This window comes from Corvus moneduloides, chromosome 1, assembly GCF_009650955.1.
Source record: "Corvus moneduloides isolate bCorMon1 chromosome 1, bCorMon1.pri, whole genome shotgun sequence".
In the NCBI taxonomy this organism is placed as follows: domain Eukaryota; kingdom Metazoa; phylum Chordata; class Aves; order Passeriformes; family Corvidae; genus Corvus; species Corvus moneduloides.
The window spans coordinates 38,215,226-38,242,876 of NC_045476.1; the positions used below are offsets into that span (position 1 = coordinate 38,215,226).

The following is a 27,651-nucleotide window of genomic DNA, read 5'->3' on the forward strand; positions in this document are numbered from 1 at the left end:
TTCTTGGTATTGTCTTGTGAAATATTCACTGAAAACTACCTCTTGTTACAGGGGAATATGATAAGGGGGAGATTTCTGTAACCTTGTAAATGGAGACTGTTTCCCAAGTGTCTTCTGTGACCTTGTGACCCAGTAACATGGAGTTGGTATGGCCATTGCCGGGTCACTGGCTTTGTGCTGAGTGTGCAAGGCCTCAGGGCTGACGTTTGCCAGCCTGGCTTTGTCAGAACCCATTGTGACCTGCCCAAAGCTTTGTTTTTACTTGGTTTAGCTGTAACAGCAGTTCTTCTGAGTAGATGGCTATATTTAATTTGTCCTACTTTGGCTTACCTTTTGGAGCATAGCCACAGTTTGTATACAGATAGTAGTAAAAAGTATCTATTCTTTCAAACATGATGCTGCAACACAGAGAAATACAGCCTGAGAATGACAGTAGAGGCCTTGAGAAGCAGGGAAAGAGCAAGAGGTGTACAGGGACCATTTCATGAGGGACTGACTGACTGAACAAATGTAACTATTTCTTGTTTTGGATGACATATTATTATTAGTAGTAGTAGTAGTATCATATTTTATTGTTGTTGTTTCTGCTCAGAAATATTAATGTCTTTGTTATTTTTTCCACTTGTCTTCCTTTTTTTTTGTCTGAGATATTTAGATGCAGACTAATAACGATTGTGGGATTACGGTGCTAAAAAGTTCAGTTACACTAAAAGTAAATCACTTGATTTCTGTGCAAAGAGTTTCCTTTCTGCCCACCGTTGTTACCGCAGGTCTGGGCCCTAAGGTACATCACTGTGTCCCGCAGCCATAGGGAGGAGGAGGAGGAGAAGATCCAGCAGGCAGGAATTGTGCAGCAAGATTGATTCATTTAATTATTTTACAAACTCTTTTATAGACTTTTTTCTTCATAGTCTAATTGGACAAAGGATCAGCCACCCCTTGGGGGTGATTGGCTAAAATCCAAAAACATCCATTGTCAAAATATTTTTCTACTGTACCATAAACAAGACTTTTCAAGGTTGCAGGTGGCTTGGTTGTTTACATAACTCTGCTACCTCTTCTGTGAGAGAGGAAAGTCTCTCACAGACTTAGAAAATAGCAAGAAAATCCTTGCTAGCAGCATTTTTGTATCTACACACCGTGAGCATTACATCTGCCCTACAGGTGTGGTCAAACAGGCAGCACTGGACACCTTGGTAGACAGACTGGGTTGTGGCATCACAAGTTTATGAGGTACAGCAGCCCTTTGGGGAAACCCATAACAGGCGTGAGAGAGTGAAGGTGCCTCACCCTGAAAGCCTGAGATTTCACAGGTGTGTGTATGATAATCAGTTCAAAGCCAGATTCTGTCACATGTTTGAGGGCCACCACTGACTTCAGTGAGGCAGGACACAGTACTTATTGGGAATTTCCATAATATTTCCTAGGGCTTGACATCAGAGTTAAAAGATCCAGGTAAGAAGTATGTCTTACCTCCTCCTCTTATTTGAGCTCAAGCTGTAAAGAAGGATAGTTGTAAGCCAAAATCAATGACATTTCTCATTTGTGGCCACACACGGTAACTATTTGTAGTCCTTGCAACAGAATATTGCTTAGAGTAACACACCTCACACCATCTTCTGCCTCATACCTTGTGTGGGTTTTGTTCTTCTTAATTAGAAATATGTTATAACCAAAATGCATTATTCAGTGCAAACCCCCAATGCATTAATAAATCAACCCAGAAGTGAGACAAAAAACTTTCTGTGGTTTGCAATTTCTGCTGAAATGACCTCATAACACCACTAAGATATGAAGTGTGCCTAACTTTAACTTTCTTTAAGAACCCAAAAATCTCAGAGGTCTGCTCATCATTCTGGTGGCCCTTGGATGACTTCTGTGCCCAGCTGCTTGCGCTCTCTGTCAGCAGCTCCTTTCCTTCTCTTGACCTGGAGAAGATAATCAGGTGTCCTCTCTCATCCATCCCAGGGCACTCCAGTGTCAGCTGGTCAGTCTGTCTCTCCCCCTAGTGGGTCATCCTGTTCTCTTCCTTCACACTGATTCTCGAGCTAGCTGACAAACTGTTTTCACATGTCACAGCTTTCTGACACAGCTTCTCCGGGTTGTGGCTGATGTCCAGAGCCTTTGGCCCTAATTTTTTTACACTTCTTTGTCAGGCAGAGAAAATGTTAGGCTATACCTCAGGAGAGACTCCTGATTTCAGGTTAAAAAACCACAGGCTTAGGTGTCTTAGACTTCCCTGACAGTCTTTTCAGTGAAATGTGTAGAGGGAGGGAAGTTGGATGTGCCACGGGTAAGCACTGTGTAAGCATTTAATGTTTAATGCATTTAACATATGAAAAACTAGGAGACAAGAAATGGTCCCTGGACAGTGTGAAAACCAGTAATAGACAGTGAACTTCTCCAATATCCAATAGTATCGAAAACATAGTGTGACTTGACGAAGTCTTGTAAAACGGAGCACTGGTGTACAAAGTTAACTCCCCAAACAAACACACCAGTGATAGTTTGGTTTTGAGATTTCAGGTGAAACCAAGTGCACTTTAGGCAATGAAAATACATTTTTTTTTGCTAAGATTCATACAAATCTTTACGTAAGCTTTTATCTCTGCATATCTTAGTACCACGTAAGCAGAAGTACCAGCTTTCTTTTAAATTCTCTTGCTCATACAGCTTTTTAGCTGAAGTCATTTTTATCACTTACTTGGAGCTTGCTTTCATCTTAACACTTACACAATCTTTCCAAGAAGAATGACAAGCTAGTTTGCATGTGCTAAATGCAAAACAACTCCTGCAATGGGATTTGAGAGCTTCACAAATACAGATGGACTTGGCTTCCTACCATTCTTGCTAACACTGATACTGTTTTGCACAGTGGCTCAAACAGCCTATCCACAAGCATTCAAGTGACAGAGCAGGTGTAAAATATCTCCCTTGTGACAAAGCTGTAAGCTAGCTCTTCCATTCCCATTATGAGACAGCGATTTGTACTGCCTTAAAAAAAAAAATTAAAAAAAAAAGAGAGAAAGAGGATACCAAGCCATCCACTTTTGCTGAGGATGGAGAAGAGTTTGAAGCCTGTAGTACTACAGACTCAGTGGTTAGTTTGCTGTGGATTGTGAAAAAAGTTTTGATGACTTATCTGAGGCCCTGTGTTTTCTTCTATTCTCTCTACGGAAGTTATGAAGGAAGTGGTGCCTCTACCCCATGAACAATATTTGTCAGAAGATGACTAAGATCTGATTCATTATGTGTGTCAGTTGGTGGCTGCCAAGTAATGTGGCTGCCAAGCTGGCCTAAGGCTGCTGGACTCTCCATGGGGAGTTTTCTCAAAGATAGAGCAGGGTCTCCCAGGTAGGTGCGCAGGAGTGCGAGGCCAGTCTCTGAGAAGACTGAAGACTATTTGGAGCCATTTGAGTCTTTCGGGTTCAGTTTCACTGAGCAGTCCTGCGGATACCTGGGAAGCAAAATCAGGGAAGACTTGCATTTCAGAGATGCCAAGTCCTGTGCCACAAATACTACTGGAATCTGCAATCTTATCACAGGACAGGCACAAGTTTCATCAAGGCAGTTAGACACTTAGAGCTCATTCTATCCTACCCACCCTAATGTCACACAAATTAAGCACCTTCCCTTTCTACTTACACTAAGATTTTCATAGTTACCCTCTGCTGTTGTGTTCCTCATGTTCCAAGACTCAATCTGAAGAGCAAGAACCAGCAGCTACAACAGATGAGAACCCTGCCCCAGCATAGCACTTTGCTTTGGAGAAAAACAGTTTACAAACCAGGTTCCACAAATTAGTGGATGCTTGCAAAATGGACATAATTGTATTGCTTCATCTTATAAATGTGGTAAGAAGGCAAATACGGTAATGTCTGAGAAGGACTCAGATATCAGCCTGAGACTACTAGAGACCCGATCATGAGGGAAAAGCAAAATTCTACAATCCTAGAAGGTCCTGGGTAATGTTAAATAGGGCCTGGTCCTGCACTATGGTGAAGTGCAGCAAAGAGAACCCCAAATAACCAGTCCCTCAGCTGGGAGGGTGCCTTCTGCAAGCTGAACCAAGCACTGTGATGGTGCACTGAGCACCACGATGTTTGTACAGAGAGGTTAACGTGAAGGGCAGATTGCATTGATATGTCCTTGTGTACTTCTTCTGTGAGTAATGCAGTGTATCTTAAGAATATGTCGGACTCCCAGTTTATGCACATCTCTGTTGTCAAGTCTTACTCCTCCAAGGCTCTGTGAAGCGCCCTAAAGTTGTAAGGAAGTACTGTCACACTGTGCAACTGATGAGGCAGCTTGCATAAGCCGTCCACAGAAACTGTTTTACTTTTACATATCTTCTTCCTACCCCTCCCAAAACACAGTTTTAGAACACCCGCATGGGTATGAGGATGTAGGGCAAGAGGAGGACAGGCTTTGCAGCCTTACTTCTGTGCCATGATAAGTAGCACATACAGTTTTCATGGGCACGAGCAGAGTACAGTCTGCATAGTGCCATAACAAATCTGTCCCTGCCTCTGGGTGCATCACCACCCAGACGGGTTTTTAGATCTGCTCTAGGTCTATTCCTCTCCAGCAATGGAAGTAGACAGCATTATCAGGCTTACCTGCTAAAAATCACCTCAGCCCCAAAGCAGCAAAACAATATTTGACTTGAAGTTTTTCCAAAATAAATCGTTTATTGTCACCAAAAGCCCTGAAGACTTCATTCAGGTTACCTGAAACAGTTTTACCAACACACAGGTTGGCTGTCTACCCTGAACTTGCTGCCTGGGCTGTTTATATCATTAAAGAGAGCTCCCTCCATAGGGTGATTAATTCTAGCCTAAGGTGGAGAAACTTAAAATCATTTGTCATTCTCTGCAAATACCTACCTCTGTCCCTTGACTAGAGAGGGAGCCCTTAGATTAGCTAGCCAACAACCAACTAAGGGTGGGAGAGATGATTCCTACAACCTACAACTTCCAGTTTGAAGGAGCTGGGAAAGAATTGCCTACTAACAGACCTTGCAAAGGCCTGCTTTGTTCTCCTCCTTGTGCTCGACCAAAGTTGCCACATGCCCACCCCTGTAAGCTTGAATACAGTCAGCAAAGTGTCTGATGAGGGCTGTTGTGGGTGAGGGTGCTCGAGAGGAGTCTGAGCAGACATCTCATTAAGATGTCTATTGAATTCCTCTTTTAGCACAAAAGATCTACTTCATCCAATGTCATCATAAAAGGGCAGGCTGAAGCACACCAGAGCAATGGGAAAGCCACTCCTTCAGTATGCACCTTCCCTCATGCTGTCCTGCTTTGCCTCAAATTCTTGAACAGGCTTTGACACAGGGACTGAAGCCAGAATTTCTCCTTCCATTGAAAGCCTAGAACATGAGATGAACTGCAAAGCCATCACTTATCTTTGCTATGGTCTTACTGGTATATAGCTGAAGACCAGTCATTTCTATGTAAGTAATCTGCCTGGTAATTTTACCAATATTTTTGCCATCAGTGAACTGTCTCCAGCTATCCCTCTCCCTCCATGGGAAAAGATACTCCTTCAAGAAAGAAGGTAAATAATTTCAGTGCATTAAGTGTATCCCCACAGGCTAACTTCAGTGTGCACATAACATTGTATTACTGTCACAAAAAGCTAGTTCCCTCTTACATTCAGCAGCTAATAGAGTAATAGAAACACATCATGGTTTGATTCCCCTGCTTTAGTTCTCTTAGTGGTACTCTTGTGACAACTTGTAGAAAGTCCCAGATGAAGTAAAATGGTTTTGTTGCAGAAATTCTTCATTCTTGATTCTTCCCTTTGGTCAAGCAGTACTTCCCTGTTGATAGAATTTCAATGGATTAGCATGGTGAAGTTCATGTACTCTTTTCTTACTGTTCATTCTAATTTTGTATGGAGGTGGAGAATAATATTATATGGCAAGAAATCTTCTCCTGGCAATGTCTCTGACTTTGGGAGGCTTTTCTCCCACTGCTTCCTCTGCTTCTATCTCCTAGGCAGTTACATGGATTAGTTAATGTTTATAAAGCCTATTAAACAGGAAAGATACTATGAGTAAAATAATAAAAATTAAGTCTGAGAGAGCTCTCCAGAAATCATATAGTCCTTTCCCAATCACTTCTCACAGGCCATGCTTTCTAGACAAACGAACACAATTTCTTTCCCCTGGATTTCTTCAGAGTCCCAACATGGCTGAAAAAGGCACTTTCAGGGGGTTCTGCCCTTTGTAACAGGCTCTATCCTCTATAAAATGGCACTGATTCAGCTACAATTCAAAATGTAGTCACAGGTGCCTAAAATTAAGTTACTAATATGAAATGTTTCTTTTCCTTTGAATGTATTCGGTTTTTTTCCTCCTGTATTTTAATCTTGCTCAAAGTTTTTGAAGCAGCTTCAGATTATTTGCATTACCAATTTGGAAAGAGACCATTCCTGATTTGCAAAGGTCAGAGCAATTTGGGCTCAGGCAGCCTGAAAACACTGTCCACTTGTCTTCAGTCTAAGCACCCAGACTGGTGCACAAAGAATTAGAATTCTTTTCAAACAATATGTGCAAAACTGTGCTTTTTCCCTAAAGTTAGAATACAGTGGCAGTCAGGAGTCACTCATTCACCACCACAAGGATCCATCAAACCCATTGTGCCAAACTGCTGCTTATCCCCAGGTTATGAAAATAGCACATAGCTCTTCCAAGGAAGACTTCTCCTGTGATCTTTCCTAGGACTGGTTGGGAGCTTGGTGACTCCAGAAAGACCCTGAGCAAGGCAGAAGGAAGCCCCAGTTTCACAAGACAGGGAGAGAAAAGTTCAAGGATTACCTCTGGTACTCCCAGAAGATTACACCCGCATGGAGACCCTGGACAATGGATTCCAAACCAGTTTCTCTCTTAAGAGCTGAGATAAGCCCCTCCTCCAGGTGACATCCTTCTTTTTAATGAGGCGGTGAAAATGAAGTGCTTAGGCAGGATTTTTGATTCTGAAAGCCAATTCATTTCTTTACCAGGCATAGCAGTTCGCAAAAGATGAAACATGCAAACAAGACTTCTGAACTAGCAGCCTGAACACTGAGTAGGGAGAGATGTCCTGAGTGGTAAAAAGAATTCACATTCAGACAGCAACTCAGAGGGAGATGGTATAGAATGGTGGCTCCCTGTTATCCACTGTGTTGCTGTAGGGAAGGCACTTTCTGCTCAGGCGTGAAAGTTTTCAATGATTTGCTGTCTATACTTACAGCAAAATCTACACAGCCCCCTCCCTTATGTGATTTCAGCCATCACATCCCTCTTCCTACAGCCTTGCTTAGGCACTCTTTCTGAAACAGCTTGATAAGTCTCTTTCATACTCCCCATAACACATCTGATCAGATTATGTATCCCTGGGTTTATTGAAACTCCACACAAATTTTTCAGGATATGAAAAAATCCAGCTGTAATTGTAGCACAAGCCAGTCTTACAGCTTTTCAGGAACACTGCAGGAAAACACCCTGCAGTCTTAGAGAGAATGGTCAAGAGCTGCTGCCAAAAGAGTGCAAATTTGAAAAAAGTAGCCTTGCTATAAAATTGAAAAAGACTCCATAGGGAGCAGAGAAGTGGCAAAATTACTCATCAGTCCTGTTTTATAATGATCTATGGGACCCAGTCAGATGCATCCCAGAGTCCTGAGGGAATTGGTTGATGTAGTTGCCAAGCCACTCTCCATGATATTTGAAAAGTCATGGCAGTCAGGTGAAATCCCCGGTGACTGGAAAAAGGGAAGCATTTTACCCATCTTTAAAAAGAGTAGAAAGGAGGACCCTGGGGACTGCCAACCTGTCAGCTTCACCTCTGTGCCTGGGCAGAACATGGAACAGATCCTCCTAGAAGCTGCGCTAGGGCGCGTGGAGGACAGGGAGGTGATTCAGGACAGCAGCAGAGCTTCATCAAGGGCATCTTCACCTGCCTGACCAACCCGGTGGCCTCCTGTGATGGAGTGACTGCAAGAATGGGTAAGGGACGAGCTATGGGTGTTGTTTATCTGGACTTCCGAACAGCCCCCACAACATCCTTCTCTCTAAGTTGGAGAGAGATGGATTCAGTGGGTGAATTGTTAGATAGATTAGCAAGTGGTTGGACAGTCCTGTCCAGAGGGAAGTGGTCAATGGCTCAGAGTCCCAGTGGACATCAGTGACAAGTAGTGTCCCTCTGAGGTCCATACTGGTACCAAATGCTATTTAATATCTTCATTAATGACAAAGAGATTGAGTGGACCCTCTGCAAATTTGCAGATGACACCAAGCTGAGTGGGGCTGTTGGCACACTCAAAGGACAGGATGCCATCCAGAGGAACCTAGGCAGGCTGGAGAAGTGGGCCCATGAGAATCTTGTGAAGTTTAACAAGACCAAGTGCAAGGTGCTGCACCTGGGTTAGGGCAACCCCTGGTATCAGCACAGGCTGGGGGATGAACAGATCGAGACCAGCCCTGGGGAGAAGGACTTGGGGGTTGTAGTGGTTTGGTCCAAGATACTCATTACCGTTTATCTTCTGTGAGATAAGAATTAGGAGGAACGCAAAGCAGACACCAAACTTGAAAGAATATAAAGAAGTTTATTAACAGACCTAAAAGAGGGAAAAAAATTATACCACACCTTCAGAACTCTTCTCCTCCCCCCACCTTCCTCCCTTCTCCCACTGACAATGTAAAAAGACAGCCCTTGAGATGTTCAGTCTGTTTACCACTTCCATAATAACCTTGTTCAGTCCGTTTAGAAAGAGAAGTCTCTTCTTGCTCGTGCTATGAACACATTATCACAACAAGACAGCCGCCCACTTCCAAATAACTTTGTTCAGTCCATTTAGGAAGAGGTCCCTCTGCTCACATGTGAGTCCCTTCCCCCTGACTTGCAGCTTTTCCCGCAACAGCTTTCAAGGGTCCACTCTTGAAGGTTTTTGGGGTACAATTTTAAGGTTGAGCCATTCAGAAACAAAAGTTCTCTTCACCCATCTCTGGAAGCATTTCATCTCTAAGAACAGAGGCCCTTCTCCTTCCCTGGGAGCAAAGGGTCTTCTTCAGCTTCATCTTTAGGACTATCTCTGGGAGCATCTCTAGGAACTGAGGTTTTCTCCTTTTCCATTTGGAGCAAAAGTCCTCATCGCTTCCATCTCTCCCTATCCAACTTCGCATGAAATTACAGCTGCATCAGCATCTGCCTATCTCAGCGCAGGTGCTTTTGCTCACGAGTTGAACACTCCACCCCCCATATCTTCATGAAATTACAACGGGATACTCTGATATATCATAGCGTTACAACAGAATTTCAGCTTTAAGCATCTCCTCTTTCTCTTCCCTCAGGTTTTCAGCTTTTCACAGCAATAAAAGGGTTAATCTCACCTCAGCCTTGCAGCTGGAATGTTTCTTATCGCAGTGGAGAGGGGGGAGAGCTGAGCCGCTCCGGCTGCCCACGGCAAGGCAGTGGGGGGGGGTTCCACGGCTGGAACAGGTCCATGGCTCCAGGATGGCCGTGGCCCGGCCCGGCCTGGCCCGAGCAGGGCCTAGCCGGGCCTGCTGGCCCCCACACAGGCCCTGCAGCCACCTGTCCCAGCGCCGGAAACGAGAGAGAGCTTGGGGGGGGAGTTCGTCTATTCTTAAGTGTGGATCACAGAGGTGGTCACAACTTTAAGTGGCTTAAAGAATTGTCCATATTCAAACTGGCCACTGATAGGTTCTGTCAGGTCATAGAGGAAGCTGTATGAACAACATCACTTGCGAGACTTAGCTTGCTAACCTATGACAGGGGTGCTGATGGATGAGAGGCTGGACATGAGCTGGCAATGTGCAGGCCAGAAAGCCAAATGCAACCTGGGCTGCGTCCAAAACAGCGTGGCCAGCAGGGCAAGGGAGAGATTCTGTCCCTCTGCTCTGCTCTGGTGAGACCCCACCTGCAGTGCTGCATCCAGCTCTGGGATCCCAGCACAGGAAGGACATGGACCTGTTGGAGAGAGTCCAGAGGAGGCCACCAAGACAATTAGAGGGATGGAGCACTTTTCCTGTGAGAAAAGGCTGAGGAAATTGGGTTTGTTCAACCTGGCGAAGAGAAGGTTTCAGGGTGACCTAATTGCATCCTTCCAGTACCTGAAGGGAGCCTCCAAGAAAGAAGAGGGACTTTTTACAAGGGCATGGAATGGATTCAAACTGGAAGAGAGTAAATTGATATTGGAAGTTTCCAGAGCAGGTAGAAATACTGATTGACCTGAGAATGGGATTTTATTGAATTTGATCAGCCAGTCTTAACCCTCTAGAGATGGAGTAGTTCAGAATATGGCTGGGTTGGCAGCCATAAAGTCTTCATCCACCAATTCTGACCTCAGCCTGGAAACCAAGCTTTTTCAGAGAAGAAGAAGCTTACCCTCATTTTGCAACATATCACAGGAAGTGCTGTTTCCTATTTTCAGATATATGTTCGTTCACGAAGGAGAAGAACCCACAGTTAGACCAGCTTGATGAAACAGTGAGTAGCTGATTTTTTTCCTTATCTTTACATCAAAATGTGTGTATATATAAGAGAAATCCACTAAGTGGGGAGTATATGTGCCTAAATGGCAGTGGCAATAGAGCTGACATGGAAGCAGAGGTAACATCTTTGGGAACAACTGGGTCTTGTAACTAGCTTACAGCCGGGGATAAGGCTAAATGTGAAAGTAGAGAATTCAACTGGACAACTGATGTAGAAAATGATAATCTTTTTTGTACCAGAAACTTACTGGGTCTGGGTTTTGAAGCAGTTCCAGGAGATCGATAGCTTGAAGTTGCATTCTGCTAAGGATAAAAATTGGTCAGACATTAAATCCTTCAAACTTAACCTAAACTCTCCATATCTAAGTCACAACTTGCTGTGTCAGATGCAGTTGGCAGGTGTTCTCCATCCCTATCGTATCACATGGTTTCTCTATATTATTCAAGCATTTTATCTGTTAAAAGTGTTGTTTCATTATCACATTTTAAAGGGATATTTGGAAATGGGTCCTCTGTTTAATGTGAAGTCTCTGAGTCACCACATTAGAAAGTCTGTACTCCATATCTCAGCTATATCTCAATGAGATATCGGTTTTATACCCAGTCATGATCTGGCTTGCAATTTTTGTTAATGAGGTTTTACATGAACAAAAATCATCAGTACTACACTGGAATTTTTCTGCTCACACACAAGGAAAGGTGAGCTCCTCTGCTTGGATAAATGAGACTTGCCACTTGTATATTAGCAAAAAAGCTACAATAGACTAAGGACTCTTTCTCTCTTTTTTTGCATTCCTGGGATAATTGCATGGTCATTAGCCTGCAACAGTTGACAGCAACAGAGCAGGGGCTTGAACCTCTCAGTGTAGAGAGAGCAGACCCTTAGAGCAATAACAGGACATCACATGACCCTATGGCATATGCTGGCAATCTTCACTCCAAACTATTAACCTTCCATTTTGTACTTGAGTTCATCCTTGGAATGGTTGTGACTACAACTAGTACTTGTATTACTGTGAATTCAATGTTTTATCAGATACTGAAAAAACCCCAAACCACACCACAGCAAAAAACCCTTAACAGATATACTAGCCCAGAAGTTAGCCTCCAGAAGAGAAGAGGCCACGTATATATATACTCATGATTTGGAGGAAGATGTCTAATACCTGTCTCAAGGTTCTCTTTCTCAGAATATTTATTTTCAGTGCTTGTGATATTCTTTTACTGTAAATTTGTTTAGGTAGGAATACATCCTACTTCTTTTGTCTTGGGACCCATAGGCTGACTTTATTTAAACTGCAGAAAAGCTCAGAATTTTTGCCAGACCTTCTTTCTGGTTTCAATGGGGAATGTAAACAATCAGATCCTGAGGCCTCACAGAGAATTAAGCCTGTTCTTTTCAGCCCAGAATATATTTTACTTTGAAAGCCTTGCAGGGCTGAAAAAAACCCCATCAGTTAGGAGGCAAGTAATTCTGAATGTTTCTAATGCTCAGCTGTTATAAAAGAGGAAGAGGTTTCCCAGGCAAGGTTTAATTTTGAAAGGGGCTCTTTCCCCAGTCAAATCCTAGAAGGAAGTCCTGTGGTCACTACCACATGAAAAGGTGTGTTTGAGGGCAACTATCAGTTCAGAGTCTTACACAGAGTATTTAGTTCACACTTCCATCTTTTCCTTCATCTTTCCTGGTAACTCAGGAAAAGTTCATACTTCTATGCTTGCTCTCCAAGCAAATGCAGGTGTCTATGTACAGATTTCTCTGAAGTTCTGCTCCTCTTAGAAAGTCAAAGGCAAAGATAAAAAGGTAGAGCTGTTAGCAGGAAACTTTGAGTACATCTCTTGCAAAGCCTGCTATTAGAACATGTGGTATTATTTTTTGTTATTTTAGTTTCAGTATTACTCAGTGCTATGTTGCACTTCTCTCTCGTCATAGAGTGCCCTAGATGCTGCTGACACACACTTTTAAGCTGACTACAAGTCATTAAGCAATTTCTTTCTCTGGATGACAAATTGCTGGCATTTGTGAAAGGAGGAGAGTGAGGGCAAGGGCAGTAGCGCTGTGTCACCCACTCATACATTTCAATCTTGTCTTAGACTGCAAAAAGGTTAAGGGAACTTTGGGGAGGTCATTCAGTTTTCAGATAAGCAGCTCCATTCATGCACAGATGCTCTTGTAACTTGTAGTTATTACAAGTTCTGGTTTCTGAGAGGAAACTTTGTCCAAATCCCCTCTAGAGCACAGCACACTCATTGGGCTGTGACAAATGTCATCCCTGAATAAGTTGCTGTAGCAACTCAGGAGCTCCTTTGCTTGAATGACCTGGAAATACCTGATAGTCCTACCAGCACCTAGACATTTTCTAGCTTAAAGTGACATGCTGTAAATAGCAGCTAATGCTCAAGAGCTAGAGAGGCTTCTCTCAAAGCAGCTGAAACACAGAAATCTGGAAAGACATGGTTCAGCACTACATCTTCATTACACGAACATCTGATGTTGCCATAAGCTCAGCTTTGTTAAAACTTACAGAAATGAAATTATGTTTATTTGCGCTCACAAAGTTACAAGTATTCAGTAAACCAAATTTTCTCCCATTCAAGACGTAACTCGATGTTCTTTGCAAGAACTCTTTTCCAGGGTGCTGGTATTTGGCCCGTGGCTTGGTCACACCTCTCTGTATCCGGCTTCTTTGGCAACTCAGAACATAACCAGTCCTGCAAGGGGAAATAACAGTAGCCTCTTCTTGGACTGCTCACATATTTAGATACTTTTACGTGGTTAAACACAGGATAAATTAGAAAGTTCTCCTCTTGTATGTCTACGTTAGGCTTGACATGTCACTCTCTTTTGCAAAAATCATTCAGAATTTCTGTTAGCAACCAAAACTACCCTGTGCATGCAGAAACAGCGAGGCTGTGGTCAGGACAGTGGGCACTGATGGCCACACGCAGGCCAGAAAATGAGAAAGCACCTCAAATGAAAATAATTAAGACTTTCTGAATATTCGTGTGTAATTTTGGACAGAAAAGAAAGAGGAAAATAAATCAAATAAGTAATTACAAATTCCCAAATCAGAATTGCTCAGATTATGTTTAAACAGCTCAAGAGCAGAAATAAACCTGGAGATTTCTTTACTATAACACTCCCATTTCTGAAGGTTCTGATGCCTTAAGAGACCTCCTAGACACAGAGGCTAGACAGGAGTAAGGGAATAAGGTAGGTATTTATTTGAAAGGCCTTCAAAGGTACCCCCTGGGGGCCAGAGGCCATTGCCAAGATGGACCCCGAGATGGACGACAGGTCACGAGTTCTTCACACTTTCATAGGTTTGGTTCATTTGCATAGCAGGGTTAATTCTCCAGTTAAGGCTTTGGTTTAATGATGTAATTCCCCTCAGCTTTCCCCCCCCTTAGAGGGTCTTTGGTTTATACTTTTGGGCCTAAGAGAGTCTGGGTGTCCTTGAAGAGCAGGCCCAGAGAGGTTTTGTTATGTCTACCTAGCACGAGAGAGCAGAAATTAGCAGGCTACAAGAAACTTCAGAGTCACACACTAAGCAGTACAGAATCTGAAAAATATAAAAATTAAAACCTAAGGCATCAGTTCACACCTAGATAATTTAAGAGCCAAACCCAGACTTCTCGTCAACGGCTACAGCTTCTGCAGAAGATGCTTCTTTCTGCACAAAAATTAAAATGAGAAATATGGTTACAGATAAATGAGAAAAAACAAAAATCAAGTGCAACCAGTAATTTCCAATAGAATTTTTTAGCCAGGCCAGTTTTCTAGAGTTATTTATGATTAATATTGCCTATGTGCAAAGGAGAAGCATTTTTTCAATACGTATCTCGGAAAAATATTTTTAGTATTTTGTGTTTGTTGTGAAGAGGAGGATCTGACTTCTAGAGCATGCAAATACTTAATCATTTCCCATCAGGTCAAAGACAGTAAATAAAAAAATCACAGCACATGCTGTCTTTCTAGCCAGGATTAGTGTGACTTCTATGGGGCAAGAGCTCGATTTTGGTGGTGGGAACGTGAACTTGATCTGACTGGAATGGACTCACTTTTCTTCCCAGCAGCCCTTATGGTGATTTGTGACCACAGCCCTTTTAGATTTGTGACCACAGCTGAGACAAATGACCCAAACTAACCAAAAGGATATTCTGTGCCATGTTACATCACACTCAGGAATAAAACTAGGGGCAGAGGGAGGTTTTTCCAGAGTAGGCATTGCTCAAAGACTGGCTAGCATCTGTCTGCCTGGTAGTACATGGCAAGCATTTGTCTTTGTATTACCTCTTGTGGGTTTTTTCAGTTTCATTCTCTTATTCAGCTGTCTTTTTCCCAATTTGCAAGTTTTTCTTTCTTCAGCACTTCTGATTCTCTCCCTGATCCTGCTGTGGAGAAGTGAGTAGGTGACTAGATGAGGCCTTACCTGCCTCATCTGGCTGGGGTTAACCCCTCACAGGATATAAGACTTGGACAGCAAAGGAGACAAATCTGTAGGGAGTCAGTTAACTTTAGTTTTGTTGCTCTCACAATTATTTTCTGCCAGGTTCACAACTCAAAATAAGTTCCAAACTTGGAAGAAAAAAAATAAGTTACTTTCTTTTTATACAAACACAAAGATTCTACAAGGCTAAGTACACCAAGGGAGGTTTAGATCAAATATTAGGAAAAATTTCTTCACTGAAGGGGATATCAAGCTCTGGAACAGGCTGCCCAGGGAAGTGGTTGAGTCATCATCCCTGGAGGTATTTAAAGCCGTGTAGATGTGATGCTTAGGGACGTGGTTTAGTGGTGGACTTGACAATGTTAAGTTAATGGTTGGATTCAATGATCTTAGAGGTCTTTTCCAATCTAAATGATTCTATGGTTCTACAATACTATGATTATATATATAAGTGTATGTATATGTATATTTACTTGTGCATATACACACATGGAAAATTGTTTTACTACTGTGTAAACAACAAAATTTGTTCAAGAAGTTTATTTGTATTATACATTCATCCACCAAGATAAAAATACAAATCAAAACTATGTCTTCTGGATCCTGAATGCTCTGTAATGACATATCAGGAAATCAGCCTTTACTCAAACTGCTGAATAAGCTGACATGACCTTAAGACACTTCAAAAATTTCACGTGCTGCAGCTCAGAATGGCCCAACACATAATTAAATTGACTATCTACTAAAAAGCAGAGCAGGGGCCTGTCTCTGAGTCACTCCAGACATGGGCTGAGTTTCTTCAGTTACATTTAGACTTGAAGACCTCAAGTGCAGAGAGAATGAAAAGGTGGTTTTGAGAGCCTGGTCTCTGCAAAAGATGCCTGTGATCCCACAGGGCAGACCACACCATTGAAAAAAGTGCATTCAGAAAAGGAGCACAACCACGAGCACTCAGAGATCACACAGCAAGCTGGGGCACATGCACTGCCTGAACGCTTCTGCATTGGGAGCACTGTCTCAGCCTTGTCTAAGAACAGGCGTGACATTTCCAGGAAGAGGCTAATTTCAAAACCAACACCCTGCCGTGGGCAGCCACCAGTCTGCCATGAAGTGTCTGATAAAAGCAGTCATGGTGGCACAGGAAGACAGAGCAGCCCTTTAACCAGACAGCAAGTAGCTCTCTTTGACTGGCTATCAAAGGCATTGGTTGCACTTCCCCACTGAGTGACCAGGGAGCACTTTTTGTCCCTGTGACACCCATCTTCACAAAATCCTCTGCCCAGCTTCTCATGGGACACAGAGGAGTTCTACCATGTTCTCTGGGGGTCTGTGAGAAGACAGTTGTCCTGAGCTTTTCAGAGACCAAGTTACACAAAGCTGTGCTTCTGCATCTGGCTCACAGTCCTACCAGGGACTTGGGAAAAGGGGAGGCTTTGAAGACTGGAGGGGCTGACACCCGGATTTTTTCTTGCAGGGGAAGTCCAGTCCCTCCAACAGTCCAATCCAAAACATAAGGGACAGAGAGTTTGCACAACCCTTGCACTTCCTCATTGTTGCCTTACTGGGAGCACTGACTGAGAAAGGCTGAAGAACAACATCACATAAAAACTGCAGTACACACTCTTAGCTATGGCCATATCTGCCTTTTGCCTTTGTGCTCCCTCCAAGACACTCTACCAGTCTAAACTTTGCAGCTCCTGAATAATGGCTGTAAAAAACTACTGAAATAAGGAAACAAAACTCCTTATATCTCCAAACAGCAGTGGGAGGTCTTCCAGCTGACAGGAAGGTACCACAACAGACACAGGTATTAGAGGCCACCCCAACAGCAACTCTCATCTTTTGCATCATTTGCCAAGGTCTTCATCTGTCTGTTCTCTCTACAGGACTGTGCACTGATTTCATTCCAGAGCTATCTGAAACCAGCACACTTCCACTGCCTACACCTGCCCCGGACTCTCTAAAGGACACAGTGCTTGCCATTTTAACCCAGTTCAACACTGCCGACTTTCCACTCTGCAACACCCACAACAGCAGGTCCACCAGGCAGGTATGTTTAGTACTGTCCTGATTCCCATAGGCATTAAGGCTCCCAGGAAGTCACAAGCAATTTGAAGAAGTGCTTGAAGTCAGCTGTTTTTCACCCATGTCACAGTGCCTTTGCATGCACCATTTACACCTGACCAGTGCCTGGTCCTCCGTGGGTAAGGGCTACAGGACGGACTGGCACGATGGGCAGGTGGCCAGGTCCCAAGGAGAAGCAAGACTATGCTCTGCATGCCAGACACTGTGCTTTCCTGAGGCTGCCTTCCTGGCTTTCTACACTCCTCTGGAATGCCACTGATGAGCACAAGAGCCCCAAACTACCTATAACTCATTAAATTCATCTGTCCTCTCCGTCTGGTTAGGCCAGGCAGCTGACAGGCTCTGCTGAGGAGGAAAAATGCATGTGATAATTTACACGTGGGAAATGACACACAACACACTTCCAACATGCACCAGTGTGACTCCACAGCTGTGTGGGTGGGTTTCCCAGGAGCTCTGCAATTTCATTCTCTTTCACACCTTGACATAGTAGTGCTTCTGTGCTCATCAGCAAAATGCATTTCAGAAGGGAACATCAGCATGTTTCATTCTCTTCACTGCAAAGCTTGGAGATTCCTCTAGTTTAATGTCTTCTTTTTCTCCTTTCCAGACCAATACACCATGGCAAATGAAACCACAGACTTCACCGACTGGGCAGTGACAACAGAATTTGACTATGGCGATTCGACACCATGCATGGGAATTGAGGAAAAGCACTTTGCAGCAAAATTTTTGCCACCTCTTTATTCTTTAGTGGTGATATTTGGCCTGACAGGCAACATGCTTGTTGTCCTTATCCTGGTAAAATACAAGAGGCTGAAGAGTATGACTGACATCTACCTGCTCAACTTGGCAATTTCTGATCTGCTGTTTGTGTTTTCTCTCCCTTTTTGGGCTTATTACGCAGTTCATGACTGGATTTTTGGGGAGGCACTGTGTCGAATTCTGTCAGGTGTCTACCTTCTTGGCTTCTACAGTGGCATCTTTTTCATAATCCTCTTGACCCTGGACAGGTACCTGGCCATAGTGCACGCGGTGTTTGCTTTGAAAGCCAGGACAGTCACCTACGGCATCCTCGCCAGTGTCGTCACTTGGGCTGTTGCTGTTCTTATTTCTGTTCCTGGGGTAGTATTTCACAAAACTCAGAAGGAAAGTTCAGGCTACACTTGCAGTGCTCATTATCCAAGTGATTCCACAATAAATTGGAAGTACTCCTTTATTTTAAAGATGAATATCCTGGGACTTATTGTTCCAATGCTCATTATGATTTTCAGTTACACACAAATTCTAAAAACATTATTGAGATCTAAGAATGAGAAAAAACAGAAGGCAGTCAGACTTATTTTTGTGATCATGATTTTTTACTTCATCTTCTGGACACCATTCCATATTTCTTCTTTTTTGCATACATTTCAAAATTCACTTTTCATCCCAAATTGTGAACTCAAAGGTCAACTGGAGAAAGCAATTCAAGTGACGGAAACAATCTCAATGATCCACTGTTGCATCAATCCTGTGATCTATGTATTTGTTGGAGAAAAATTTAGGGCATATCTTCGTACCTTTTTCCGAAAGCATGTTGCACCTCACCTTTGCAAAAAATGTCCAAGTCTTTACCGTGAAAAATTGGAAAGAGTCAGTTCCACATTCACACAATCCACTGCAGAGCACGATGTCTCTACTGGACTGTAAAAATACATCAGAATATTAGTTGGTAAATTTTGCATCACTTGCTTTGCCTTAAGACGTGCCTGACATTATCTGAGATCTTAATGTCGACCACTACTGAAAACTGGATGACCTCCTTATTCTTGTGGTTAACTGCTGCCTGGGATTATAGAATTTTCCATTGCTAAACTAAGAGAATCAATGAGTTCTCCAGGAAGCATTAACTGCATAGCTGTGTCACATCAAGATTTAAATAGGACCCAGACAATTATGATTGTGCTTTTTAATAAAAATCTATCCACTGAGATTTACGGGGGGGAGGAAAACAACACTGAAAAGTCTAATGAGTAAGAGGTCATCTCACAAGATCTTACTGTGACCACTTAACCCAAGGATTTACCTGTTTAGCTAATAGTGCAGTCATTTTTAAACATAATCCTTTAACAGTTATAACTAAGTTATTTTGATTTTTGCTTTTTAATTTTATGTCTGACATATCACCATTCAGGTGCTGACATTTTCCAAAGTGTGCTTTTAATCAGCAACATTGTGATTTTTGTGGGTGCAATTTTTCGAGTAACTGCACACACCAAGTTTACTGACTGCACGATAAGACAATGATGCACTCCTAAAAAGCATGAACTTGTTTCTGACAAGTCATATCCCTTCAAGAAAAAAACCCCACTAAACCAATAAAGGCACTTCAGCAAAGACCTGCAGGACCCGAATGAAAATTACCTTGGTATTTGCTATGCAAGATTCTGTATGAGAAAAATATCAGGACCCTCTGAAGGATTTCGGGAGACTGTGACCACAGTACTGAGACCAGGCCTCCCTAGCTGTGGACAGGTAAATCAAGTGCAGAAGAAGAGTTTACATGGCAACACATGACACAGGTGTGTCAGTTTAGGCTCCTGCATGGGAAAAACACACTCTTCACACACACAGCAAGTCCGACTTTTGGGATACACTTCTAGGAAGACAGTGGTCTTGGACCTGCAAAAGCAGCCAATTCCAGACAAGGCATACCTTCTTGCCTTCCCAGGAGAAGACTGCCTCTAGCCAACTGGTGCCTCAATGAGAACTGTGTGCTGATTGAAGACAAAAGACCATTGGCCTACTGGTGTACTATGGCCATACATTCAGTCCACTATTAAGAGTTTCCCTGTAAAAGAAAGAGGAATTCTAGGGACATGGGGTTAGCAAAAAAGAGGGAGGAGGAACACAGCAGACAATTTCTTACTTCAAACTGTAAGGAGGTGCAGGTGAGCACTCCTTATGCGAGGGAGCTGTCCTTCTGGTTTTTTCTCCATTTCCGTGGAAGGGCACTGCTCATGCACACAAGGACTGGCTCATGGATATCTGGAGAGGCAAGTTCAACTAACCTCCAGCAATGTAAGGACACCAGAGGGAATTCCACGCTACTTAACACCAGGCACGTGATGCAGATGCCTCCGTTAACAGCAAATCTCTTCAAGGTCCCACACTGGTCAGTAGAGAATAAGTGCCTGAGCCAGAGGCAAACATGGGATTTAAATAGTCTCAGGGAAGATTAAGTGTCTTTAACTGTGGAAGGAAACTGAAAATGCCAGGCTCTTAATTTAGTCATCAGATCCCTTAATCTAGATGGTGCAAATACTCTTCCTCCTCTTGCCTTAAAATGTGCGGGCAATGCTTCTATTAATTGTTAGTTCTTCTCCTATCAGCTATTATTACCTGGTCGCGACCTTCTGAAGTTAACAGCCACAGATAGACTAAACAAAAGACCAAAAACTATACTCACAGTAAACTTTCTTGCTTGGAAATAATAGTTTTCATTTCTTTTCTACTTCTTTTTCTGAAACAAGGTGAAAGCACCTTTATAATTTTAGAGCATTAATTAGTTCAGTGCAATACAAATCCTCCTGTAATGGTGATATTTCTACTGCTGTGTTTTATTGTAAATCCTTATCTTGCTGGAATTAAATTTCTTCCTGTTTTCATGTTAATGCAGTGAAATTAATAAAATCAGTGTCTGGAAATCTGTGTATACCCTGCAGCCCATGTTCTCTTCTGTAAGCAAAAAGGCATTAGCTCTGCTCTCAGAGTGGAGATAGGAAAAAGACACAGCCATGGGCACTTGCAATACCACACTTCAAACCAAGCAAACAGAGAACTGTGTGTCCAGTCCAGAAGCTACTGCAGCTGGCACAGCTTTTATCCACCATCAAGCTTGAGAAGAGTGACCTACAATAGCTTTGGAAAAATCTGTGGCCACAGATTTTAAATGAGTGAGATTTGGAGAAACAGGGTTGTGTGTGTTATAAATAGGGAAAGAGAGGGAATAAAAGAGGGCAATAAAATATATCACTGTATTAATATTGGGATAAAAACAGGATCCTCCATAGACTTTCTGCAGCAAATTTCAGATCTCCTTGCACCATACAGAGTGGTGCAAGCCAAGCAGTGTGCCTGGTGTCCCAAGTTTTATGTGTAAGCCCTCAAAGTTCAATATGGAAATGTGCTTCTGCTTCACCATGTCGTTCTCCCTGCTCCATTGTGCCCATTCCTTTTTTCAGCCTATGATCCACAGCTCCTTCTCTCCCCTGCACACTCTTCTCGTCTGTCCACCATGGGATAGGCTAAATTCTATAACCACTCTCTTTTGTTTCTGATTTTGATTTTCTATGTTGTGCTGCAGGAACACAAATAAACTAAACTTAAACATTATCCTATTGTTATGTGCCCAAGCAGGATAATCAAGATAATCCTTAGTTCTTCATTGCAGCTTTGCACTGAGACATGCAGGGCTCTAGACAGTTTTGTGGCAGTTTTTGAGTCTTTATCAGTCTGTTGTGGCTGCACCATGGTATAGCTACAGGCCAGCTAGCCTCAAATCAGGCTAGCAGGATTTCAGGCAGTCTGGTCACAGTGGGATGGAGATACTCTTGGGGAAGATTTAACAAGATGCACAGTCGCCATGAAAAGAGAACACAAGTCGCCTCAGCAGAGAAGTGGTAGAAATTTTACATACAGGAGACAAATATTCTGTAACTCAAGGTCTGCAGGGGAAAAACATTGAGCTGAAGATGCAGTGTGTATGTAAGAGTTAGAGGCACAGGCAGATGCACCCAAACTGTGTGATGAGCTAGAGGTATGTGAAGAAAATGGCAAGGATTTACCAATATGCCAGGATTGCAATTACAGCAGAAAAAAAACTAACAAAAGGAAAAACCACTGCAGTGTTTGGGAGGCATCTGAGCTGCTCTGGTGAGGAATTGAGGAGACAAAAGCAAGCATTTGAGACAGCATACAAGTCTCACCAGAATATCAAACAGATTCAAGACAAGACCTTTCTGGACACCACAAATAAGTTGTTGCTTTACAACAAATGTTGAACAGCTAAGTGAAAATTTTTGCAAGTTCAAAACTTCTGGCATGGAACTCCTGAGGAGATAGTGTGATGCCTGGGCTTTCAGCATGCTTATGAAAAGAATGGTCACGTGCCATGGACGAGTATCTGCACACAGCTCCAAAACCAATTACACAGTCTAGTTTATGCGCCAAACAGGACAGAGTCCAGCTTTCCTGTTAGGAGATGCTACTGCCACGTGTTCAGAAATATGTAGGGAAGAATGTCCCACATAGCAGAAGAGAACTCTGCCAGCTGTCAGACAGACTAAGGGGCAAGAGGAAATGTAGCAAAAGTGCATATATGGTACTGCTGAGTGCTGAACAGCACTCACAAGCAACCACCAGATTTATAGTTACTGCCATTGGTTTGTCTGTATGTGTATGACTGACAAACAGAAACAGTGAACTTTAGGTAACCAGTATATAGGCATGTTCCTGTCACAAGACTTTCTTGTTTGTTAACCCAACTTTATGTGCACAACCTTATGTGCACATATTTTATATAAGAAAATGAAAATGGAGTATAAAGGGAGTAGATGGAAATGGATAAATAGAAAAAAGTGGTCACAAAAATGAGAGAATGACTTTATTAGCCCTAACAGACACTAAAAAAATAATAGCCAAACTAACGGGAAGGCCAGAGGTAAATAATTTAAGCAGAACCTTAAAAGGTTTAGATAAGAGATACTTCCAGTTATGAAGCTCCAAATAAACATCTCTCCTTCCAGTGAAAATTAGAGAAGGAATTAATACAAAGAACATGAGGACAAATTTACATGGTATCTTGTTGCAGTTAATGAGAAACAAAGAAAGTGCCGCGAGTATAACATGATGCTGACCAGGTAAATGGCACAACAGGCAGCTACTGCTCATTTTGAAATTTAATTTTGCTGCTGTTTTCAACTGCTGATGCCTACTGGCCTTCACTAGGAAGTGTTTAGTGTGGTTACTGTGGCTTCAGAATCATTACTCAATATAGAAATAAAAAAAATTTAGTGAACAGAAGAAAAAAACCAGACTGGAAAATTCTGGTGCGTGTAGAATCTCAATAGCAACCAGACCAGAACAAAGGGGTGCAGGCATTGCTTTGTACTCATATTCTGGTGACACTTGCCTACTAGGAGCTGTACGCCACTCAAAAAATTGAATGGGAGGATATAAAAAAGGTTGTCTAGGTTTGTATAACTGTGAAGATATTTTGTATGTCTGGTGACAGCGAGAGCAATCTCAGTTTGAATGTTTGAAGTCTGGAATGACTGATCTTGGGAAGGTGGGACCCCAACACTAAGATGGAGGAGGGCAAAATTTTTAGAAACATAGGCCAATATGCAAAAATGCACAAACCTCCAAGTGAGGCTCAACTCTGCAGAGATGTCTACAGGGTTGTGCCAGTAGGATGCATGCAACATGAACAACACAACCTATCCTGATACCAGGCTTCTTGAATGGAATGGAAACCAAATGGGTGGAAGTAAAAGAGCCATCTGGACATAACTTGTAGGGACACTAATATAAGGCATGAACTATTACAGACTCTATCTAACCTTTGGCTCCTGAAACCTTCTGGCTTCTAGGTGCTGGTGTTGTCCCAAACATGGGTTCTTTTACCTGGTGTGCAAGAAGCTGGTTCACACACACAGAGTTATTTGTTTCTTTTATATCTACGCAGAGACGGGTGCTAGGTCATGAATCCACAAAGCTGGCACACCTCCAAAATGCCAGGTGCTCATTTTTATATGCTTTGAACAATAAAAATTAGACATTTCTCACATATGTACCAACCTAAAGCTGAAGTCCTTGAGTTTGCATTCTCTGATCTCTGTTTAAGGGTGGAGTGCACACTTCCTTTACCCTGCATGATCTGTGAAGAAGGGGGTTTTGTGGGTAAGAGGCAATCATAGTCTATAAGCAGGTATTTAACTCTGTTAATGACTAAGCAAACTTCTTTGGCTTTATCAACAGTTTCATTTTCTTTGTAGTTAGATTTATAGTGTCAACCTGTTCTTACTTCTCAGGTCAATAGATTTTGGTTCCTGCATGTCTGGTTCTTCCTTCATTTTTCCTAAGTTCTTTTATTTATCCTGTACTATACTTCGGTGAATTTTTAACTCTCTCAGGGTACTTTATTGCATTACTGGCATATACTTTGTCATATAACAGACTCTGTTCACCCTTTGTGTGACCTAGTTTTCACTGGGAAAAAATATGGTGTGTGATTTTCCCAGCCTCCCTGATAAAAGGTCCAGGAGTTACATGTACACTGAGGAGCATATCCAATGCACAGATGAGATAGCCCCAAAACACAAATTCTAGACCTAGAATTTATGTACTATAAATGTACCTTAAAAAAAACAAAGTGTGTGAATTAAAGGCCTATGTAAAAATTAGATTCTGAGAGACGAAATTTTGTGAAATGCATAACTGTGGCCCAAAAGTAAAATCTATCTTACTGTGACAACCCTTTGTCTATAAATCAGGAGAGAGTGCATCAGAAACCTGGATAAAAATAGTAGAAGGAAGCAATGTTCTCTTCCTCACTGCATAAGGAAACATAGTTCAGTAAGAGCAGCTTAGAGAAAGCCAAAACAAAAATAATACCATGACAATAGAGATATGTGCTGCAATTTGTAGTGATGTATGTGCCAGATTTACAAGGAAGAAACAGACAGCCTAAGAATAATAAGTGAAAAGGTCCAAAACCTTTGATGTTATTGACAATAAACAATAACGTGAAGAAGTGTTCATCCGCTTTAGAAATGCTTGCATCTTCCAGAGTTTGTTTCTGTAACCCATCTTATTTTACACCTACGTGTGAAGTGTTTTGTTTTTTTTCATTAGTGTCCATGATAGAAATCTTAGGGTGTGGTACATCATGCTTTTCCCTTGTTCTCCCCAAAAGAATACACCTCACAGATGTCAAGAGTGGGTGTGATTGTGATGGTGGCTCAGATGATGAGTCACCAGAACTTGAGAGCCTGAAAGAGAAGGCCGATAAGAAAAAATAGCCTAAGCAACAAAGTAGTTTTAGCTAGATGTCTTTATTCAACTTCTTCAAGACAAAGACACTTGTTACTGATGAAATAAAATACATGACAATACTAACTTAATTTGGACACAGATGTTGTGAATCTAACAAGTAACAAGATTCATCTACTTTGTGTTCACTTGTCTTCATTTGACCTCTTCTCCAGATGAAAAGGATTAATTTTAGCTATAGTGATAGACTTTTAACAAGAGTGTTGTGCTCTATCACACTGTGTATACCTAAGAAAGGCATCCGTCATTTTGTCCCAGGACTCTTTTTTTCCCCCCAGCCTTTCTTTTTCAGGTGGTGAAGGTTGGAATAGCTTGAATGGAAACTGCTAGTCAAATTTTCAAGTTTCTGTACCCATAATTGATGACATTTGTGTATCACAATGGTACATGAGTTTTTGGTATGTGTCCTAGTAGCCATTTCAGTTCTGGTGTAAACCTCATATAAATAACAGCATCTCCTTGTGGGAGTGCCACGCCACTCAGATACCAGACACTTCAGTGAGATGGGCTGATTACTGTAAAGATGAATCATATTATCAGTCATTGGATAGGAGATATTGACAAACGCAGCTTGACTTGACAGAGTACATGGCTGCACAATTGCTGAGTACATCAACTTGAGCCCCACAGATGAGGAACAAAGCTCACTTCCATTCCAGGAATACCTGTATGGCGGGAAGGAGCATCACACCACTAAACATAACTCCTACTCATCTCTGAATGAAAACCATGATAGGTAAAATTCAAAGCTATATCAACCCACTGAATCATTACTTTTATTATTGAAGAATTGCTTTAATTTCTTGGTAAAATGATGAGGTTCAACTTAGGTAAAGATTCTTAAAATCCACTGGAGTTCATGACAAGCACCAGTACACTTATTCAAAGTAATGCTTGGCAAGGGATTGCGAAAAACTGAGAAGAATCTGGTTTGCAACCATGGATGTGCTGCTTGGATTGTCCATACCTGTGTCCATACACACTGGATGAAGGCAGCAAGAAAGAGGAGGTGAGACAGCATTAAGATGGCCAGTCCCAGATTAGCGTGATAAAACTTCAGGCTGGATGGGAGACCAACTCCTGCAAGAAAGATCTTGTCCTAACAGCGTTGATGAATAGCACATCACTCAGTTCCCCACAAACATCACAAGGGGATTTAGCTTGCCTGCAGCCACAAGCAAGACTTGATCAAATCTGGCCTCCCAGCAGCTCTGCTTATCTGCAGCTGGGGTAGAGCTAATTGTAGATATCCTGCAGGTGCTGATAATAAAGTCACACAACCCAGTACTTGGGCTGCCAAGTGCCACAGCAATTCACGCTCTCTCTGGGGAGTGTCTCATCCAGCTGTGAGACGCAGCTGGTGAGCAGACCAAGTGAATTCCCCCTATTCAGCTGCTATAACCGTGAGTGGCAGAGGCCCTCTGTTGGTAAGCAATACTCTTCATCAGTAAATAACATGTCCTATTGTGCTCGCTGACCAGACTGAGCCATAGGAACCAAAAGCTATAATCAACAAAATCAAACACATTTATAAAGCCAATGAATCAGTGAGAACTAGGGACTGTTTCTTAAGACCAGCCTACCACAGATCTTAGTTTGAAGTAGTAGTGGTAACTGTTGTTGTCATCATTAATTGAAATGTTGTGGGCAAGTTCTGCAGGAGCATATTTCAGAATTAAAAAGCTTGATGAAAACCAGGCAAGTCCAGCAACAGATTTGAGACTTTCCCCTGTTCCTATAGTGTGAAGTTATGAAAGGGTTTAGAGTCTCCAGTGGGCTAAGTAACATGTAACATACAGTAAACAATGCAGGCTTCATGAAGAAATACTTAAAATGTCTGTTAATTTTAGTATGTAGACTGTTTAGTAATTATATATTGAATAAGGAATTTGACATAATACCTTGTTTCAGAATTATAAGAATTCAGTATAAAAGCAGAATATTTTAGTCAGAAAAGTTACGCAATAATTGTGAATTTGTTTTAGATGTAGTGGAAACAGTATTAGAAGCAGCTATTGCCACTGACTGTGTAGGGGGCCTAACATTGTCAGCCCATCAAGCATGGTGGGGCTAACATACCTTTAGAGTACCGTGCAGGGGATTTTAATTCTGACCCTGGGACTCCAGACTTTAAAGAGCTCATTGGAACAGCAGATTAGGAAAGGAAGAGAAAAATCCATTTGTCCTATGGAATAAAGATTAGTCCCTCATGCAAAGAAGGGTTGACAAGGAAAACAGAGAGAGCTTTTCACTTTTTACTGTCTCCCCCCAGATCTGAGAGGTAACTCAGAAGTTGTGATTCCCTTGACTTCCATTAAGGAACAGCAGCATCCAAACAAAGACACTCCCATTATGCTTTTAGTGTTTTAAAATCTTTTAAGAATACCAAGGAGTGAGTGCAGAAAAGACATCCGTTTAGTGCCTTCACTGATAGCATGATGTATTGGTTTGGTACAGCCTGGTTTTAGGTGGCTGGGGGGCCACTGAGATGGCTCCTGTGAGGCAGCTGCTGGAAGCTTCCCACCA

The 27,651-nt window shown here is 42.3% G+C and overlaps 1 protein-coding gene across 1 annotated transcript; it reads left to right on the plus strand.

Moving 5' to 3' along the window:
• The first annotated feature begins 10,406 nt into the window (after window positions 1-10,406).
• On the plus strand, window positions 10,407-20,725 carry LOC116442850 (C-C chemokine receptor type 1-like). Its single transcript, XM_032106412.1, has 3 exons — window positions 10,407-10,490; window positions 16,830-16,993; window positions 17,639-20,725. Exon 3 carries the CDS (start codon window positions 17,650-17,652, stop codon window positions 18,718-18,720), a length of 1,071 nt encoding a protein of 356 aa, XP_031962303.1. The 5' UTR covers window positions 10,407-10,490; window positions 16,830-16,993; window positions 17,639-17,649; the 3' UTR covers window positions 18,721-20,725.
• The last annotated feature ends 6,926 nt before the right edge of the window (window positions 20,726-27,651 follow it).

Excerpts from the sequence above, each read along its gene's own strand:
- LOC116442850 (XM_032106412.1), top strand. The coding sequence starts at position 17,650 with ATGGCAAATGAAACCACAGACTTCACCGACTGGGCAGTGACAACAGAA.